The sequence below is a fragment of the Macaca nemestrina genome, chromosome 7 (genome assembly GCF_043159975.1).
Source record: "Macaca nemestrina isolate mMacNem1 chromosome 7, mMacNem.hap1, whole genome shotgun sequence".
NCBI classification, from domain to species: domain Eukaryota; kingdom Metazoa; phylum Chordata; class Mammalia; order Primates; family Cercopithecidae; genus Macaca; species Macaca nemestrina.
This window is the reverse complement of record NC_092131.1, coordinates 129,519,037-129,539,968: the sequence shown is the minus strand read 5'-3', so window position 1 is coordinate 129,539,968 and position 20,932 is coordinate 129,519,037. Positions and strand designations below refer to the sequence as shown.

General features: G+C 43.1%; 1 protein-coding gene across 15 annotated transcripts in view; it reads right to left on the bottom strand.

Annotated features, from left to right (window-relative positions):
• LOC105487444 (poly(ADP-ribose) polymerase family member 6) overlaps window positions 1-20,932 on the bottom strand; it is a 30,994-nt gene that overhangs the window by 8,092 nt on the left and 1,970 nt on the right. For 6 of the 15 annotated variants that reach the window (XR_011626385.1, XM_011750907.3, XM_071101113.1 and 3 more), the window contains 17 exons: window positions 17,773-17,969; window positions 17,045-17,122; window positions 16,195-16,289; window positions 15,710-15,770; window positions 15,378-15,468; window positions 14,852-14,918; window positions 11,858-12,007; window positions 10,790-11,000; window positions 9,919-9,972; window positions 8,388-8,483; window positions 7,703-7,795; window positions 6,810-6,935; window positions 5,128-5,193; window positions 4,112-4,179; window positions 1,878-1,926; window positions 1,516-1,628; window positions 704-776 (listed from right to left, as the gene is read on the bottom strand). Coding sequence is in view for 13 of the 15 variants with exons in the window: in XM_011750907.3 (XP_011749209.1) it covers window positions 704-776; window positions 1,516-1,628; window positions 1,878-1,926; window positions 4,112-4,179; window positions 5,128-5,193; window positions 6,810-6,935; window positions 7,703-7,795; window positions 8,388-8,483; window positions 9,919-9,972; window positions 10,790-11,000; window positions 11,858-12,007; window positions 14,852-14,918; window positions 15,378-15,468; window positions 15,710-15,770; window positions 16,195-16,289; window positions 17,045-17,122; window positions 17,773-17,775 (1,494 nt within the window). In the remaining 2 variants the exon portion in view is untranslated. Of the gene's footprint in view, window positions 1-703; window positions 777-1,515; window positions 1,629-1,877; window positions 1,927-4,111; window positions 4,180-5,127; window positions 5,194-6,809; window positions 6,936-7,702; window positions 7,796-8,387; window positions 8,484-9,918; window positions 9,973-10,789; window positions 11,001-11,857; window positions 12,008-14,851; window positions 14,919-15,377; window positions 15,469-15,709; window positions 15,771-16,194; window positions 16,290-17,044; window positions 17,123-17,772; window positions 17,970-20,099; window positions 20,178-20,932 lie in introns of all 15 variants that reach the window. The other 9 variants (XR_011626386.1, XM_011750916.3, XM_071101114.1 and 6 more) reach the window with 4 other exon arrangements.

Here is a 20,932-nt window from a genome sequence, read left to right as displayed (position 1 = left end):
GCAGGGAAACACCAGGATGAGTAATATGAGCCTGGGCCCTCCCATGGCTATTTATTAGGCAGCTGCAAGGCTTATCCAGCCCTCTGTCCCTCCTTCTACCTTCTCATTCAAGTAACCCTAAGCACCTATTCTCGGAAAGCCAACTGGCTGAAAAGTGGATGCAGGTTAACCCGCTTGCCTATGAAATACCACATACTGATGCATTGGAGAGTGGGAAATGGTAGAACCACTGAGTCAGTCCCTCAGCATTCATTTTCCTGTCTCCAGGCCTTGGTACATATGCAGATTCCAAAAAAGAGGAACTACAGAACAGGGAGGCAGAAGGAGAGCCAATACACACTCCCTGGAGTCTCTCTGGGCATAGAAACAAGTCTCCCATATCTACTCCTTGAATGAATAGCCATATAAATTGAAAAGCTCTAATATATTAATTCATCACAGTGCCTACAATCAGCAATTCCACATTCCTGCTTACAGGTACATTCCCATTCTCCAAACCACCAAAAAAACGCAGCCTGAGGTCAAATACACAACAGCCACGTTCTCTATTCACACAGTTCTAACTTCCTCTCTAGGGAAATCCACAAGACAGGTTAGGCTTGAGGGCACTGAGGCAAGAACAGCTCACTCTACAGCAGCCTTCCACAAAACTGAGTAGGGAAAGGAGCGGGCAGAAATAAATGGGAAAGGGGCACAGCCTCACCTGCAGTTTGGTGTAGGATGCATTGACCAGCCCATTGCGCAGGATCGAATGCCAGTTTTCAATGTGGGACCCACTGTAAGGCAGGGTAGAATACATGCTCCTTATGATATGAGGTTCTCAGGAACACTCCCAAGACTGCCATGCCCACCCATTCTCACCCACACAGGACATGAAGATGGACAGGTACACCTAGTGATGGACATACACATGGATACGGTCACAGGCACGCAAGATGTATGTGTGTGGTTAAACTCTACGTCTCTATTTCCAGTCCCATCCTCTCTTCTGTGCTTCAGCTACTCCCATCCTAAATCCTCAACTCAGTATTTTCATTTGCCTATTCTCCTGACATTTCCAATTCAATAAATTCATCTGAAAATCAACAAATTCATCGCTGACCCCAAATATGGCTTCCAGTTCTGACTTCATGTTCTATTTTAAGAAAACGGTTCTACCACTCCCTATAAGTTCCCTTTAATACCTCTCTTTCTTTCTCTTTCCCTCCTCTCACAATTAGATATAAATTGTGGATTTTTCCATCAAAGTAGCTTTCAGATCTATTCTCTCCAATCTATTTCTTCAGCCAAATCACATGTAAATGTCATTTTTCCTCAGCTACACCATAGTTTGAGAATAAAGATCACGTTGTATGTACCTTTTTGTCCTCTATAGCACCTACCACAATAGCATTTAATAAGTATCTGCTGACTGGTTGATGGACACATGTAACACAAACCCATATCTCAAGGGCATCCTTCTCGCTCATCCCCGCCCCCTTACCACCCCCACTGCCCAGCCCCCAGCCTCCTCACTGGAAGGCAAAGGTGCTGCCATAGAGCTTCTTGGCGGTCCGGAACCGAGCCTCCTTGGCAGGAGGGCTGCTCAGCAGGAGGAACTGGTGTGAGGTGTGCATGAACTTCAGCTGCTGCCCAGGGTGGGGGTGGAATCAGGAAAACAGAGCAGAAATCGAGATCAGGGAGGGAAGGGTTGGGGATAGGGAAAAAAATCAGGCTTGCATTAACCCCACACAAGGGAAATATGCTAAGGCCCAAAGACTAAGTTGATGGACAGAGCAAAGTAGGCAGATCTAGGACCAATATGATTAGCTGGCTTACAGCCCCTCCCTGCCCCTCACCAGAAATTTAAAGCATTTAGAGGGAGAATGGTCACTTACCCTGCTGAGAGGTAGTTTGACAATGTGTGACCTGTTGCTAGAGATGATCCTGGGAAGAAACAGAGAAAAAAATAAAAAGGATAGAATAATTATGTACTTAAGCTATCCCTCCTGAACAAGTAGTCTTCCTCTGCCCTCCGGAGAATAAGGACTCCTGGGCTGTCCAAATTGTGTGAAATGTCAAGGTCACTATCTAGATATTCCTGTGGGTGATAATGCTTGTGAATAAAAAAGTTTTAAGGAAGCTACTAACTAGACACGAGCTAATTATTGGGGAGTTAAACAATGGATGAAAAAAATAAAGGGGTGGGAGGAGGGCTGCTACAAGTAGAGAGTAAAAAGGGTAGAACAAAAGAAAGAGCACAGAGGTCACCTACAAAAAAAGAAAAGAAAAAACAGAAAGAAGAGGTCTGAATTAGAATGGTGACAACTTATACCCAGGATTTAGACTCAGATTCAGCCATCCTTCCTGAGCTCAAGAGAAAACCTGAAAGCTCTCAGGAATGGGGAGATGTGGAGAAAAAGTTACTGCCTAGGCTGGAAAAAGAAACAGAACAAACTAGAATGAACTTCTTTAGGAGTCAAGGACAAACTAAGCTCTATACAGGCTGAACACAGAAGACAGAAGAGAACAGACATAAAACATTGAGGGCTCAGCAAGAGAGCGCTATCTCCCAGGTGGATACAGTTTGTTGTTGTCTTTGTTTTTTGTGCCTCATCTATGTACTTGTGATGCCACCCCAGATGGTCTATGCCTAGTTATTCCTCAGGCTAAGAGGGCGAAAGCTGTTGCACTGAGGAAGTACTGAAGGCTGATTAGGAAGAGGAAGGCAAACTAGAAAGGGAAAGCTATGTCAGGAAAACAACAGAAATCGAGATCAGGAAGGGAAGGCAGCAGGGACCGTCAAAATCTTGGATAGGAGGAGCACAGCAATAGTGCCTCAAGGCTCTGGACATTCTATATCATCAAGGAGGCCCAGAGACAGGGCAAGGGGATAGCAGGAGGAGACAGACCTCTCTGGATGCATAGAAAACTTAGTTGAAATTAACAGTGTTAATTCCTACATGCAAAGGACACAAAAACCTACTGATGGCGACTATAGTTAGTAACAATGTGTCATATTCTTGAAAATCACTGTGGTAGTAGATTTTAAGTGTTCTCACCACAAAAAATACATATGTGAGATAATGCATATGCTTATTAGCTCTACTGAACCACTTTGCAATGTATACATATTTCAAAACATGTTATACACAATATATGTAATTTTCTTTTTTTTTTTTTTTTTTGAGATGGAGTTTCGCTTTTGTTGCCCAGGCTGGAGTGTAATGACACAATCTCGGCTCACAGCAACCTCCGCCTCCCAGGTTCAAGCAATTCTCCTGTCTCAGCCTCCCGAGTAGCTGGGACTACAGGCATGGGCCGCCATGCCCGGCTAATTTTGTATTTTTAGTAGACGGGGTTTCTCCATCTTGGTCAGGTTGGTCTCGAACTTCCAACCTCAGGTGATCTGCCCGCCTTGGCCTCCCAAAGTGTTGGGATCACAGGTGTGAGCCACCGCGCCCGGCCCTATAATTTCTATATGTCAATTTAAAAAATAAATTAACAAACCAAAAAGGAAAACAAACAACAAAACCTATTGCGAAACATGGAACACCTAAAGAGAACCTGAAAAATCATGTTAGCAGCACATCGTGGCTCATGGCTGTAATCCCAGCTACTTTGGGAAGTCAATCGGGAGGATCACTTGAGCCCAAGAGTTCAAGACTGGCTTGGGCAACATAGGGAGACTCCATCTCTATTAAAAAAAAATAATAATAAGCTGGGTGTGGTGGCCCATGCCTGTGGTCCCAGCTACTGGGGAGGCTGAGGTGATCACTTGAGCACTGAAGGGCCAGGCTACAGTGAACCATGATCGCACCACTGCACTCTAGCCTGGGCAACAGAGTGAGACCCTATCTCGAAAAAAACAAAAAAACAAAAAAAAAACCAATTAAAATAAGATTAAAAATAATTTTTTTAAAAGAAAAATGATGTCAGAATTTGTGGGCTTTTTGTAGGATGTGTTATTTTCAAGGCAAGGTATATCAACAAATTCCAAGAAAAAGCAGCCATTATTGCCTATAACCTTGGGCAGGATGTTGAAATCACCACTAAAAGAAGGTACAGGTTCCATGTCCAATAACTCCCTCCCTCCCCGTAACCCAAGAAGGATAAGCCATTCTATCCATACCACTGCAGGAGAGGATGGGCCAGGGGATCCAACTTGTCCATCTGTTTCTTGATTTCCAAATATGAGCCCTGTAAGACAATGGCCATAACATTATCTCCCCGAGAGGTGGGAGCCTACCTGCTTTCTGCTTTTCACAGAGTGACTATTAGGATCCAGGGCAAGGTAGGCAACAAAGGCCACATAGAGGAAAAAGGAGATAGGGTTCCCACCCTCAAGGAGCCCCAGTCAGGCTGGGAAGACTCATAAATAAATCTGAAAATGACTGAAGATGCTTACAAAACAACATGCAGGTGGGTCTCCCTCATTTTATGCAATTCCTACAGCCCTAAAAAGTTGATTGTAAATCAAAAAATAAATAAAATCAATGTCCCAGGAAGATTAGGCTAAAGAATCCTGTAGTAAATCTTTAAATAAAGCAAAGTGTCCTCCTGACAAGTAAATCATTCCTCCTAGGTGTATCTTATGTGTAAATCTCAACTGTGGTATACAGGATTTGCTGAGAAGAGGCCCACCTGTAAATGAGTACAAATGAATGTCTATTCATGCAGAGATTGCAGACGAGGGGTGGGGAAGTCTGGTGAGGGACAGCCTTGAGTCAAAGGATGGTCACTGCTCCATGTGGCTGCCCCACCCCTAGAAGGATAGAAGATGTAGGCCCCTGTGTCTAGTTCTTTACCTCCAAGCCCCCCTCCTCCTCACCCTCCCAACCCTGGGCAGAGGTCTTTCCTTCACTTCTTAACTCCCTAAGAATTATGGCAAAACATTAAATATGAACAACTTGTAAAGGAATTAACAGCAAAGGTAAAGATTGAGACACAAAGACTAAAGAGAATAAAGAGGAGTAACAGAGCTAACAAAACAGAGAACAAGAATTGGGAAGGTTAAAGAGGAAAGACTAAAAAAAAATACAGTGAGTAGCATCTCTAAATCTTCATCCCACTCCCACAAATTACAAACAGAATAGGACACTTGAACTGGGCAGGCAGAGGAGAGGGGACAGAGAGAAGGCAGAATACCTGGGTCATCTCCCGAATGGACATCACACTATCCAGAGCTTTCTGAAGCCGCTCATAATTCTTCTTCTGTGGGGAATCAATGGGAAGAGAAGAACCAGATAAAGAAAAGTAGAGGAAAGTAAGATGTGATGAAAAGGGGCTAGATGTACAAAAAAAGTCTAGGCCCAAGGAAACAACAGTATGTCATGGAAAGAGCATTAATGGTCAGACAGTTCTGGGGTCACATGTTTACCAGCTGGGAGTAATAGGGTAAGTTATTTGGCCTCTTAGAATCTTTAGCATCCCTTTATGCAAATGAAGATAACAACTATCACCCCCATAAAGATGTTCTGAGGATTAAATAACATACATAAAGAACTCTGTATAGTAATGACAGTAATAGTGAGGTACTATGCTGGGTACTTCCGACGGTTAATTTTGTGTGTCAACTTGATTGGGCCATGAGGTACCCACTCATCTGGTCAACCATTATTTCTGGGTGTGTTTGTGAGGGTGTTTCTGGTTGAGATTAATATTTGAATCAGCAGACTGAGTAAAGCAAATTGTCCTCCCTAATGTGGAAAGGCTTTATCCAATCAGTCAATGACCTGAATAGAACAAAAAGGCTGACTCTTCTGCCCCACCCCGCCATGAGTTTGTAGCGTTTGTAGTTACTCCTCCTGCCTGATTGCTTGAGTTGGATTATCAGTCTTTTCCAGTCTTTGGGTTTGAACTAAAAAAAAATTGGCTCTTCTTGGATGTTGAGACTTCAGGCTTTCAGACTAGAACATACACCATTGGCTCTGATTTTTCGGTTTTGTTTTGTTTGTTTTTTTGAGGCAGAGTCTCGCTCTGTCGCGCAGGCTGGAGTGCAGTGGTGCGATCTTGGCTCACTGCAACCTCTGCCTCCCAGGTTCAAGTGATTCTCATGCCTCGGCCTCCCAAGTCGCTGAGATTACAGGCGCCTACCAACATGCTTGGCTAATTTTTTGTATTTTCAGTAGAGACGGGGTTTCACCTTGCTGGCCAGGCTGGTCTTTAACTCCTCACTCAAGTGATCCGCCCGCCTTGGCCTCCCGAAGTGCTAGGATTACAGGCAGAAGCCACTGTGCCCAGCTCGCTCTGATTTTCAAGCCTTGGGACTGGGACTAGAACTGTACCACTGGCTCTCCTGGGTCTGCAGCCTGCTAACTGTAGATGTTGGGACTTCTCAGCCTCCATAATCATGTGAGGCAATTCCTTATAATAAATCTCTTTCTCCTCTCTCTCTATATATCTCCTATTGGCTCCGTTTCTCTGGAAAACCCTAAAACAGCACTTTACATATATTACTTCTCATTTTTATAATGATCTGCAAAATAAATATTATCCCTTTCTACAAGATAAGGAGATTGAAGTTTAGAAAGGTTAAGTGACTTGCCTAATACCCTTCAACTGGGGACCAGCAGAACCTCAAATGGAATCCAGGTCTGTCTGGCTCCGAAAGCCTTTCTTCCCTATCATAATGTAACTTCCCTATCATAATATTAATTCTTCTCCTCTTTCTGTGTCAAACATGGCTATTTACTGAAACAGCTAAACCACAGAGTTTAAGAGTTCTGTCCCTTATTCCAAGCCCTGTATATACCAGAATGTCAGCCTATAGTCCCCCACTATCTTTTACCATTTCTATTCCTTAGCCCTGACTTTCTCAAGTAACATACCTTAGGGTTAAAGGCCAGAGTCTTGGGATCAGTGGGGTCCACCACAGAGGGATAAGGCTCAAAGATGATGCTCTTTCTAGGGGACTCTAAAGCTGCCCTACACATGGCCACCAGCAGATCCACCACCTTAGGGGAAAGGAAAAAAAGGGGGCAGAAGCTAAATGATTTCCCAGTACTGGGAGTCACAGAGTATCTAGTATTTCTCTCTGATGTTCTTTTAAAAAGCAAATATGTTTAAGCCTTTTAAAATAGAAAATACAAGCTCATAAAAATTCGAGTAATACCAAAGTAACTAAAGAAACATTAAAAAAAACCATCTTCCTGCCCTTAAGCTAATCTCATTCCTCACAGGTAAGTACTAGTGAATTTGACGTATATCCTTCCAGATAATTTTCCTATGGAAATATTTTCTTTTCTTTCTCTCTCATTCTTTTTTAAAGAGACAGGGGCTCACTCTGTTACCCAGGCTGGAGTGCAGTGGCGTGATTATGGCCCACTGCAGCCTCGACCTCCTGAGCTCAAGCCATCCTCCCATCTCAGCCTCCCAAAGCACTGGGATTACAGGTGTGAGCCACTGTGCTCGGCCCATTATTTTCTTACATGGAAAGTTTTACTACATATACTGTTGTATTTGCTTTTTTATATAACTATGTTAAAATTTTCTGTCCATAAATAATACCTATATAGTATGTCTACTCTAAGGACATCCCATAATTTCTTTAACTGGTACCCCTACAGATGGGGTTGTATCCATTTTTTATTTTACAAACAATACGACAGTGGGTATCTTATACACAAAAGCATTTTTGGAAGTTAAATTCCAAGAATGAAATAGTTGGGTTCCTCTGTCTTTCTTGATCCCAATTCCCCAACCACGTTTCCCTCCCCCATACCTCTGCTCCAGTGGCCACCTCCTCTGCCGCTCCGGACATGACGCCCAGTGTGTAGAAGGAGAAGACACATAGTTCACGAGTACAGACAGCTGGCTGAAAGGATATATTAAACAGATGGTGGTGGGATGGGGTGTGCAATAAGGTGTAGGCAGAGACGGACAGTCCTGCCCTCAGACAACTCTAAAACAGGGTAGGAATTTGAGGCCCTCTATATCAGGAGAAAACTACCAATAAAGTCTTAATCAGAATGCCTTACTGGTAAGTTTGGGAGTTAACACTGTCTCCGCTATGAAGCCTTCCCTGATCTTCCTGTGATGTCAGATGCTCTCTCACCTGATTTTTAACAATGCTAATATCTCTTCTATAAACTTAACATACACTGTGATTTGTCTGTCTCCCATCTGGACTCAGAGTCCTTGAGGACAGCATCATATCCAATCATCTTGGTTAATATCTGATCCCCATTTTTAAATGTCAGGTGGACTCTATCCTAAATATTCTCATATCCTCATCTCTCTAAACAGTACTGCTGAGATTTGTTTTCTAAGAAAAATCAACGATTTCTAGAGTATCAGGGTGTACAGACAGAATTTTACCTTGACCACAGACCAAGGAAGAAGGAAATAAAGGAGAGGAGTGAAGAGGACCTGGTTAAGGAAGAGGGTCATAGAGTAGGGACCTATACCTTCAGCATAGATCCATTTTGGAAGACATGCTGCTCATCACACACTACACAGTACTCATTCAATGTTGGAATCCTCTGCTCTGCATACTTCATGATCTGGGAAGAGAACAGATTCTAAGTCTTTTGGAAGTATTGGCACACACAGATATGGGAAATAATTTCAGCTTTTTTTTCCAGGTACCCTCCATCCTCCCAGCCCCATGCCTAAGGTAGGACATATTCTTAGGCTGTGTACTTAAACTGATGACTGTATGGTATAGTAAAAATAAGACCATGATGTTTGATTGAGAAGACCTGGGTTAACTTCCTACTTCTAATACTTAATGGCATATATAACTTTAAGCAAGTCAGTTAACCTGAGCCTTGGTTTCTTCGTTTATACAGCAGAGCGTTATTCACCTCATAGGGGTATTGCAAGAAATGAGATGATGTCCATGAAAGCATTTTAAAAATATAAAATGAGTGCTAATCAAACTATTAAAAGTACTTGTAATTATAGGCTGTCCTTCTGGGACAGGAGAGCATTCATTCCATGATTAGATGGCAGAAGGTCCTGAGAAGCCATTTCAACTACCTAGAACAATTAGCCAGTCCACTGGTAGTCAAAACTACAGACAATTCTGTACTGGGAAGATAGCAAAATCCAGAGCTAATGCAACAATATCCTGAAGTGTTTGTTTATTTTGTGACACCCTGTCTTAACATAGCTTTTGTGCATAAATCAAGTTGTTCCCATTTCACATGATTTTAGGCTGGTAATAGGACATGCAAGAGACTTTATTCATTTAATGCAGATTTACCGAATGCCCATTATGTACCCAGCTCTGTGAAAGGTCTTCTTGATTATGAAATAAAGGTTGTTTTCTCAGAAGCTAAGCTTCAATAGGAGAGATGTGGCATGTTTATAAATTAATAACAATTCAAGGCAGCCCATAGTATGTGACACACAGGTGCCATATGAAACAAACAAACAAAAATCTTAACAGTTTAGTGAGGGGAGACATCACTTCTAGTTAATGCATTGGAGTAATGGCAATTTTATGGAAAAGGTGCCATCTGACTCTTGATGGCAATAGGAAGATACAAGGAATGACATGAACAAAGGTAACAGAGATGCAAAAGTGAAAGCATGCCCAGGGAATAAAGAGATTTTAAAAAGCAAATGACCAGAAGTAGCTGAGCAGTGAAAGGGGTCTGTGAAGAATACTAAAAATCACTTGAGCAAGGGCTATTGGGAATCATTAGGGAAATGAGTGTCAATCTCACTCTCATCTCATGTCATATGAGTCTCGACACCCACACACTTAAAACTGGCAGTGCCTCATTGGCACTTGATCATAAGTGGTAAGTGTCTTTCTAGTAATGTTGTCAGTTTCCTGAAGATGGGAACTATGCCTTCTTTCTTTCTACCATTAGTTTTGGAAGCAAAGCAATTCAGGAAGTATTTGATTGAGGAGCTGGGAGGTGTTAGGAGACCAAATGGGTCAGACAACAGGAAAGGGTTTTGGAGTGACGATTTTGACTTGATTACCTGAACGAGGAATCCATACTCCAGAGTGGGAATGTTCTTGCAGTGACCACTGACCTGGTAAGAGTAAAAAGACAGACCCCATGAACCTCCTATGAAGCTGGGGCCTAGACAGACCTGACTCTTGCCCATCACCTAGGACTCTCCTAAAGCAGCTAAACCTTAGCTCAGAATCCCAAAGCTGGAAAGGAGACTTTTAGACATTTTTGCCAAAGGTGCTGGAAAAGGGCTTACCTATTCCTTAACCCTCCTTCAAAGTAGGTGGAATAGGTTAGTACAGCAGCTACAGTTAACTACAGTCCCACTCACAAACTAATAAAATCATACATGACTTCTCCTTGAGATTCCCATCTCCAGACTCTCTGCTTCATGGTCTATCAGAGAAGCTTGCCAGACAGTTTAGACATAAGTTTTTTACTGTTAAAAAATGTGTTCCAGCTGGGAGTGGTGGCTCATGCCTGTAATCCCAGCACTTTGGGAGGCGAAGGCAGGTGCATCACTTGAGCTCAGGTTCAAGATTACCCTGGCCAACATGGCAAAAGCCCATCTCGACAAAAATATGAAAAATTAGCCAGTTGTGGCATGTGACTATAGTCCCAGCTACTCAACAGGCTGAGGTAGGAGGATCATTTGAGCCTGGGAGGCAGAGACTGCAGTGAGCAGAGATTACCATTGCCCTCCAGCCTGGATGACAGAGTGAGACCCTGTCTCAAAAAAAAAGAAGTGTTCCATTCTACTCACTCATGGTACCTACCTAGGTTTGATTTATGATGCCTAGACAACCATACCCCCACCCCATTTTGAGAAACTACACTCCCACATTTCCACTCCCAACCTCCTGATAGCCAAGTCAAACCCTCCTCTGCCCATGTACCAAAGGAGAGGTCCGTGCTGGGGGAGGGAGGCCCACGTGCTGAGGGCACAGGAGACCTGCCTGGGGGCTGGGAGGGTAGCCAAACACCTCCACTTTGGGGTTCTTCATGGTACAGGAGATGGAACGGTTCATGAGACGCCCAACCCGAAGCTCTGGTACACCTAGTTTGCCTTTCAGCATGGAGTCCTGTATGATAGGGAAACTGGGAGACCTGGAGAGAGAGAGCAAAGAGAAGTGATAAAACTGGGGATTTCATAGGAGCCCTACAGGGTACTGGAGATAAGTGAGCCCTAAGCCAAAAGTTCTAAACCAAAGAAAGACAAACTCATATCTGAGGAAAGTTGCATTGTATCTTAAACACTATTAAAACAAGTAGATCACACATATGAATTTAAATTTTTATGTCATCATCTGTGGGTTCTTCACATTGGGACACTGAGTGTGGGCAGACGCAGAGCATAGGTTATTATGTTTCTAAGCCAAGTATGGAATAATCCCTTGGAAAGGCTGCCTGTTTTTCTTACTGAGAGAGAGAGAAAAACAGAGAGAGAGAGAGAGATTAAGTGTTAAACACTGTGCTAGGCAAAAAGTAGCTGCATCCCAAACGGCCTAATACTGACTATCTGACTGTCAACAATGATTCCTGGGAAGCCACAAATCTGGGTTTGTGTCTACCTTAGGAAAATGTAGACCTGGGGTCAAAGAATGGAGCAATATTTACTTCCAGAAGCTAGCAAGGAATTACTGCCTGTTCTCTGACACCTTCCTCTTAGGATGGGGAAACGGATCAGGGCAAAAGAAAAGAAAGATGGAAGATTCAACCTACATTTCTCCAAATACATATCACGAGCTAGGTATTCTGTTTTACATAAAGGATTAGGTATTAACATTGGGTAAGGGGTAGAAAGGTAAGGACACATAGGGAACAGGACCATGTGAGTGGTGTCAGTAGTTAAAGAGACAGAATTCAGGAAAGAGAGGGGACAGAAAAGTTTATGTAATCAAGAAGGTGGGGGGTGGGGGCTATCACAAGGTGTTTACAGATGATCAGCTTTAGGGAGCACTTACTTGGGGATGGGTGAAAAGATGCTGAGGCCAGCTCGGAACTTCTTGATAGTACCACTTGCCTTGAACCAACTGTGCCTCTTCTCCTGCTGGGTCTTCAAGAAATCGTTGCTCAGATGTTTCCATTGTTGAGATGTAAACATACCCAGGATCCTGAGGGATCAAAAAGAATGAGCTTAGGCAAGATGAGGCAGGGTCAAGAAGTAAGGACTAAGAGAGGCAAATAATCTAAAATTCAGACCCAGGGACTACAAAACTAGTTGTGGCAGGGAAATGTGTATATGAAGATCCCTTAAAATGATCTTAGTAAATAAAAAAATCACCACCCCAGAGCACCCCTTTACCCTAGAGGATACCTATCCTAATGGACCAGAAAAATTCTGAGATGCTTTGCCTTTAGAGGCAGATTTCAAAGGTGAGTCTTCGAAGGCTGCAAACCTTGAAATCTATTGCCAAGAATGACTATACTGTTGACAGGGAAACAGAAGTGGTAGGATGGAGGTGAGTACCACTTTGTTCCTTGTGAGTCATGAAGAAAGGGAGTAGGGACATAAGGGGTACTGACATTGAAAAATTATATTCCCAAATTTATGGTTTCCAATTTGAGCTACGCCCTTAGCTAGATTTGTCAATCCTTTCACTTGTCCTTGATCAGTTCTCTCTAGCATTACTCTAAGGTATTGTTCTAAATCCTTATTACCTTCTTTAAGTTACTAACTTCATCTACAACCAATAACCCCTCTTCTTTCTTAAGCCATCAGATATCAGTTCCCTTAATTTTCCAACCCTACTATAAAATCTATTTATATTTCCACCCTACCTCGATCCCTCCATTTTCTGGAGGTAAGGTGACCCTTCTACCTAAGATCAGTCCTTCGATTTGTGCTCTAGATCTCAGCCCTGACTTGCCTTTTTAGGGACCTTGATGTGTCAATCATTCCCCTTTCCTCTCAGTTCCTTTCCAAAAGTCAACAAAAAATGGCAACTTTCTGCACCTTAGTCTAGTTAACCTCTCCCTGTTGCTTTCCCATCCCCACCCAAATTTCTCAACCCATACTCACTGTTTCTATGTTGTTGCCAACCACTCACCTCTCAAATTTCTGTATTCTGGTTCCTACCTTCATCACTAAAATTGTTCTCATCCTGATGCTAAATCCAATGGAAACTCCCAGGTTCTTCCCTTATCTTCTCTGGCATCTGGCCCTCCTTGCAGAACCTGCCCTCCTTTGTCTTCTGTGCCACCTTTCTCTTCCTACATTACTCTGACTTACCTGCAATGTTACTTCTTCCTCTGCCTACCGTGCTGGTTTCTTCGGGATTTTGTCTGACTGTTTAAGGGTATTTTGTCCTTGATCCTATCTTCTTTTCCCATTATCATGCCCTCCTTAGGCAATCTCATATTCACTGGCTGTAATTTCTTCCCACACGCACGGATGCATATCTTCAACCCTAACTTCTCCGGTAAGTAGCAAATTGACATTTCGGATAAGCATCTCCACCAGCATATCCAAAAGTTACTTTTAAATAACATGCCAAAAGTGGAACTAATTACCTATCCTCATCCTACAAAACTGCTCCCTTCTCATATCCCTATTTACATTGGTGGTATCACAATTTACCCATACATCTAGGTTGGAAACCTACACGTATTTTCCACTATTCTTTGGCCCTTATGGCTATATTCAATACATCTAAATCAGTCTTCAAGTCTTATTGACTTTATACCTCACAAATCTTTCTAATCTGTCTCTCATCTCCATTCTCACCTATAATCACACTTTAGCTCAGGCCTTTAGCATCTCTTGTCTTGACTTTTACAAAAGCAACCTATTACACTAGTTCTGGTCTCTTGTCTCATCCCCTCCTACCCATTTTGTACAATGCTACCAGAATGGTTTTTAAAAATTAATCTGACCACGTCATTTCTTTGCCTAAACCCTTCAATGTTCACACTGCCTACAGGATAAAAGTCCAAGACCCTCTCTAACTTGAACCCTTCCCTATTCTCTGGCTTTGGCTTCTACACCCCCAGCTTGTATTTTACCAGCAATATTTAACTACCTGAAGCTCCCTACACATATACTGCTTTATGTGACTAAGCCCCTGCAAATGTTATGCACCCTCAGAATCTGTCTACATGGACAACTCTTACCCATCTTTGAAAATTACTAATCATTGGCTGGGTGCAGTGGCTCACACCTATAATCCCAGCACTTTGGGAGGCTGAGGCAGGTGGATCACTTGAGGCCAGGAGTTCGGGACCAACCTGGCCAACATGGAGAAACCCCATCTCTACTAAAAATACAAAACTTAGCCAGGCATGGTGATGGGTGCCTGTAATCCCAGATACTTAAGAGGCTGAGGCACAAGAATCACTTGAACTCAGAAGGCAGAAGTTGTAGTAAGCCAAGATCATGCCACTGCACTCCAGCCTGGGTGAAAGCAAGACTCTGTCTCCAAAAAAAAAAAAAAAAAGGAAATTATTAATCATCACCCTTTCAACAGACAGAGTCTCTCTTCAGTGTCCTTTCTAAACCTTACATATTCACCTGTATTAGAATATGTATCCAGTGGACTCTATTTGAAACTTCACTGAGAGTGGAAAATATGCTTCATTTCTTTGTATACCAAATACTTAGCTTAATGCTCAACACATTCAATAAACTAAAATTAAATCCCTAGAGACTTACTCTGAAGAAACCACTAGAGAAATATGAATAGCATGACTCTGATTCCAGGGTAGTAAAAATGCTAAGTAGTGATGAGCCTCTTTTACCTCTAGAAAGTCTCAGGTTCTGACACCCAAGAACCATACACTCTCTCTCCACAACCTTAAATCTGGCTCCCTAAATTTATTTTAGCTTTTCCTGGGCATATTTCAGAAAGACATTTTTGGAAGGAGGTATTCCATCCAAGGCTCTGCCTGTCCATCCATACATTTCCATCTCTCTTTCCTTCCTTCACATGTCCATGACCAGAAAAGACCAAAGTTCTTACTTTTTCAACTGAAGACCCAGCCCAAATCCTTCCTTATTTGATGGCTGGAAAACCTCAATTGATGGTTCTGCAAAGAGAAGAGAAGGCTACTAGTAAGTATGTATCTCTTGACTTCCTGGAGTCCAAAGCTCAGGGGAAGAGCTTCTGTAAATTCTAAAGATCATAGCTGCTGGGTACTCTAAACAGTAATGGTGGAAGAAAAAAAACATCTGAAGCAGAACGCAGATTCTAGAAGCTCTCATATGAATCTGAAATATCTTCAGTAGGATGTTGAGAAAAGGAGGAGAAAGAAATTTTATCTTGGAACCAGAGAAAACAATGTCATTAGGCAAGAAGGCCTTTAGGGAATGGTTATCAGGTGACAGGGGATGAAGACACCAATTACACGGGACTAAAAAGCCCCTACCAATAGCCTGCAGATTGAGCCCAAGGACCTTGTTCCTAATTTTTTTCTACCTTAGTTAACTTAGGGCTTTGGACTAGACCACACTCAGACCACCCACTTGCCCAAAGTCACTGCCTTTACCTGGTCCATCTAGGTACTGGGAGAGAGAAAATCGCAGCCTCAACACAATAGGTTCTGTCCGGAGGACCTTCCAGGCTGTAGAGACTTCCTCCTAAAAGAAGACGGGAAATAGTTTCCAGTTTAGCAACATACAGGAATGGACCTGAAATTTCCCCTATATGACACACACATGCACATGACAGTACACACCACTGTCTGCTGAAGGTCTAGGAAAGACAAAGATGAAGAATATATGCTCCAAATACAGCACTCGGGAACAAGACTCCTGGCCTACATGACAAATTCCACAAGTCCAGCTAGACATGTTGTTGGCAGGTACTAGCCCCACTTACATCGAGGAAGCTGATGTTGATGTGGAGGTCAATGTCCACGTCATCGATAGTTCCATATTCTCTACAGAGATACAGGTGACAACAGTCATTAAGGGAGAAAGAAGGGAATAGAAACTGAGGTGGAAAGAGAACTTAGCCTGGGGACAGGAGAAAGGGAAAAGTGGACAACAGTTTTGTACCTAGGGTCTTAGCTACAGCCTTACACCACTTACATGATCAGTGTCTTCTCCCAGGCCAAAAGCATTTCTTACCTGAAAGGTGAGACTACTGGCCCAGAGGGGTCTAGGATAAGAGGGAATTCCTAAGAAAAGTGGCCTTATTTCTCTACTCTCTACTGTCAGCCAAGCTCATTTATTCTGAGCATTTTCTATCATTAAGTTCATAATTTATCCCACTATCATATGATAAAAAGAAAAACCTCTAGCCTTTTAACAACTCAGAAAGAAGTGACTTGCTCCCCTGCCACCCCTGAAGCAGAGTCCCACCTGATGGATACAGAGTTCTCACTGTAGATCTCCTTCACGGCTTCAATGTCTGCATCAAGCTGTGGGTGTCGATACAGGTCAGCTGCACAGCTCCCCTGAGATAGCAGCAAAAATGGCGGTGGAGAGAGGTGGAAAAAGACGAGGGAAAGAGATAGATGATAAAAAGAATATGAAGAGACACCAGGAACAGGAGAAATCAGACAATAATATAGGGGAAGTGAAAGCCACTTATGTGAAGGGGTTCTCAGTGGTGACCCTACCAAGGGATTTCATTAACAGAGGTCTGCATTTCATCACAACTTTAAAAAGGTTCAGCATACCAAATGTAGGCTTTTGCTTGGAGTTCACTTCCTTAAATCTCCAGCTTTTCCTCTCAGACCTTGACCAGGATACCTTCTATGACAACTCAGCATAGGCTGAAGTTACAGGTTTCCTAAGATTGGTTCTATATGAAGAGTATTCTGAGAGTCTGGGTATTTCTGCTCAGGGCTGTGCCTGGGTAGTGATGGCATTAAGCAATCGCTGGCAGAATAATCTTTTAAGATGTGACCCTAATGAATGAAACTACCCCCACTGGCTAGTGTTAAGAGTCAGAAAATAATTATGTCTAATTGAGAACATATGGGTAGTCTCCACATACAGAGGATGCAGTTTACTCTGGTGGAACAAGTATGATTCCAAAGAAAGAGCAAGGGCATGGGATCAGCTCTGACAAGACCATGCTCAGACCACACCAACATTATAACCTCATCTCATCTGTGCTCCAGAACCTCTTTCACTTCTGATGTATCCAAAGAGCAGCACACATCTAGACCATCCAACATGGGGGTCTTGGGAGATGGAACCTCACCTGAACTCCATAGAGAAATTCCTCTGATTCATTATCTCCCTCCGAGTCGTCATCATTCCAGAACTGGCCTTTGATGTCCTAGTGATGAGAAATAAGGATATCATGCTTTGTTAGGTCCCTATTATCCCATGGAAGCGGGTGGGATGATATGATGGGAAACAAATTCCCACAAAGATTGGGAAAAGACAGAATAACTGAAGCCCTGATCCCTTTACACCTTTCACCTCACCCTTTGGGAGAGTCTGTCTCTTCCTGATATGATCATATCCATAGACTAGCTCTTAGTGGGACAGAGGAAAACATCTAGGGAATTTTGGCCTTCTGAAGTCTCAGCATGATGATTGAGAGGCTCTGGTAGCCAGTAGGAGAGAAATGCAAATGACTTCAATGTCAAGGTTGATTCCTAAGCATATCTCAGTTCCAGTACAAGCTGGTCTCTTCCAGGATCATTACCTAAGACAGTTCCCAAGCATACCTAAGCTCTCGTCTCATTATTTTCTTTCCATCCTTTAAAGTACTTAACTCTCCTCTCTCTCCCCAAGAAAACCCACCTACACAAACACACCAAGTAATACTGTTTCTGTGCCCCTTCCCTTTCCTTTAACTTCAAATAGCCACTCTATCTTCCACAAGGGTAGAAGGGAAAATACCAAGAAAGGGTGAGATCTGCACTTTGTCTCCTCCACCCTTTGAACAATCAGTTGGAGAGGTGGGCAGTCAGTTCTCACCATTGGGTCAGTGGGTCACACACACTCTCAGGTCAGTGCTAGGCAGCACCCCTCCATACCACCAGCCGAACCAAGGTCAACGAAATCGGCATTTAGGAGACCACAAAAGGAGGGAAAGTAGGGCACGATGTCAGGGACAACTGGAGATCTGTTGGGGATGGCAGGCTCTGCTGCTGTGGTGGTAACAAGTCACTGTCCTGTGGAAAGTAGAAAACAATGGGTTTCATCACCATTTAATAGCTGGGTTGTATATATACAGGCACACATATTTATGAATACGCTTTTCTTTTGAGACGGAGTTTCGCTCTTGTCACCCAGGCTGGAGTGCAATGGCGTGATTTTGGCTCACTGCAACCTTCACCTCCAGTGTTCAAGCAATTCTCATGCCTCAGTCTCCCAAGTAGCTAGGATTACAGGTGCCCGCCGCCATGCACAGCTAATTTTAATATTTTCAGTAGAGATGGGGTTTCACCATGTTGGCCAGGCTGGTCTCGAACCCCTGACCCCATGTGATCTACCGGCCTCGGCCTTCCAAATTGCTGGGAATACAGGCGTGGACCATTGCACCCGGCCATTAATACACTTTTATTATACATATACTTGCATATAAAAAGACATGCTTGTATGCATATACATGCACACTTGCACATGTAGTTCTTTATAGATAATGAAACACAAAAGCACTATATACAAGATATTGCTATTCTACTTAAACTGGAAAGCTGGGATTAGAGCAAGACCTTGCTCTAGCTCATCATGTTACAACTCCTAAAGCCAAAAGTGATGGTGGCAGGACAAGATGCTTATGTTTACTCTGTCCGTTAATTCTTCAGAGTACCAACTCACACCAGAGTTAAGATTCAGAATCGGATTATTTCTAGACTCTTTATTCTTAGTTATTTCTCCATGTTGAGCCATTATCTCTCTTTAAACATCAGTATTACTAGCTATTATATGGCAATGATAGCTAACTTAAATAGTCCTCAACGGCTGGGTGCAGTGGCTCACGCCTGTAATCCCAACACTTTGGGAGGCCAAAGTGGGCAGATCACCTGAGGTCAGGAGTTCAACACCAGCCTGACCAATGTGGTGAAACCCTGTCTCTACTAAAAATACAGCTACTCAGGAGGGTGAGGCAGGAGAATCGCTTGAATCCAGGAGGCGGAGGTTGCAGTGAGCTGAGATCGCGCCATTGCACTCCAGCCTGGGCAACAAGAGCAAACACTCTTGTCTCAAAACAAAAAGTCCTCAACAACAACACTGAACATCTTTTGCCAGTTATGATCTCAGTTGTCATTGCCAAAATAATGCCCTAGAGTCAGCTTGGAACCTGCTTCCCAAATAAAAATGCAATAATTATCCCAAAAAATGCTTAGAAAAACACTTAATCCAGAGCCCTTTCATATACAGTTCCCTGCTTGCTTCTAATCTCACAGACTCCTAATCCTATACCAGCAACTTTTAGCCCCACTAAAGCCTCCACATATAGCAGAAAAACAAAACAAAAAACTCATCTGTGAAATTATGAAGGCTTTAATGGCTGAAGATGGCAAATGAAGATGGCAAAGTTATCCTAAGAGCAGGCTAAAAAAGCTTTCTGCTGATCTCTAGACCAGCAAGTCACTAGCTCTGCATATATCTCAGTTGAAAACACTCCAACCTCAAACAGAGGTGTTCTTGGTCTCTAATACAGTTCTTCTTCTTCTTCTTCTTCTTCTTCTTCTTTTTGTTTTCTGACAGAGTTTTGCTGTGTCGCCCAGGCTGGAGAGCAATGGCGCGATCTTGGCTCACTGCAACTTCCGCCTCCCGGCTTCAAGCAATTCTGTCTCGGCCTCCCAAGTAGCTGGGATTACAGGTGCCAGCCACCACGCCCAGCTAATTTTTGTATTTTTAGTAGAGACAGGGGTTTCACCAGGTTGGCCAGGCTGGTCTCCAACTCCTGACCTCAGGTGATCCACCCACCTTGGCCTCCCAAAGTGTTGGGATTACAGGCGTGAGCCACTGTGCCTGGGTGGTCTCTAATAAAGTTCTACTGAATGTCACGTTTCCAGATTAGTGATTCTCTGACTGGGGTTGGTGGACCTGTAGCATCAGTATCATCTAGGAACTTGTTAGAAATGCAAATTCTCAGACTCCTCCTAAGAACTAGTGAATTAGAAACTACAGAAATGGCCAGGCACTGAGGCTCACGCCTGCAATCCTAGCACTTTGGGAGGCCCAGGTGGGCAGGTCACCTGAGGTCAGGAATTCAAGACCAGCATGGCCAACATGGTGAAACCCCGTCTCTACTAAAAATAAAAAAATTAGTCGGGCATGGTGGTGCACACCTGTATTCCCAGCTACTCGGGAGGCTGAAGCAGGAGAATCGTTTGACCCGAGGAGGCAGAGGTTGCAGCAAGCCGAAACTGCGCAAAAAAGAAAAAAATTCCAGAAACTGGACCCAGTAATCTGTGTTTTAACACACCCTCCAAGTTGTTCTGATGCATAAAATTTGAGAACCACTGTTCCAGTTCTAGATCCTTGTGTGTTCTAAGGACCTGTGGTTCATTCCTTAGATACCAACTTAAATCTGGTAACTAAGCCAGGATGGGAACAAAAGGCACAATGCCAGAGCAGAGCCAGCATAGGAGTCTTCCAGCCGATAGTGTTGCCTGATCTCTCAGAAACAACATGCAAAAGGAAAGTATAACTGAAGTTCTTAGAGATGGAATGACCTGATCACTGAGATTTGTTTTAAAATACTACCCTGGCACACACACATAAAAAAAGGAGGGAGGATAATAGATGAAATAAATATAGCAAATAGCAAAATGTTGATTACCAATGAAGCTAAGTGACGTACATGAGGGTTTTCTGGTAATCCCTACCTCCCTACTTTTGTGTAAAGTTGAAAAGTTTCAAAATAAAAAGTTAAAAAAAAAATCAGAAGCTACTCTAATGGACTCTCCTCAGAGTCAACTCTAAATGTTAACAGGAAGATTAACCAAGGCTCTACAATTGCCTCATTTTGCTGTTTGCTGTTCTTCAAACTCACCAAGCATATTCCCATCATATTCCCAAGCATATTCCCACCACAGGGCCTTTGTCCCTGCTGTTTCCCTTTCTCGGAATGCTTTCCACCCATATATCCACATGGCTTGTTCCTTCACTCTTCCAGATC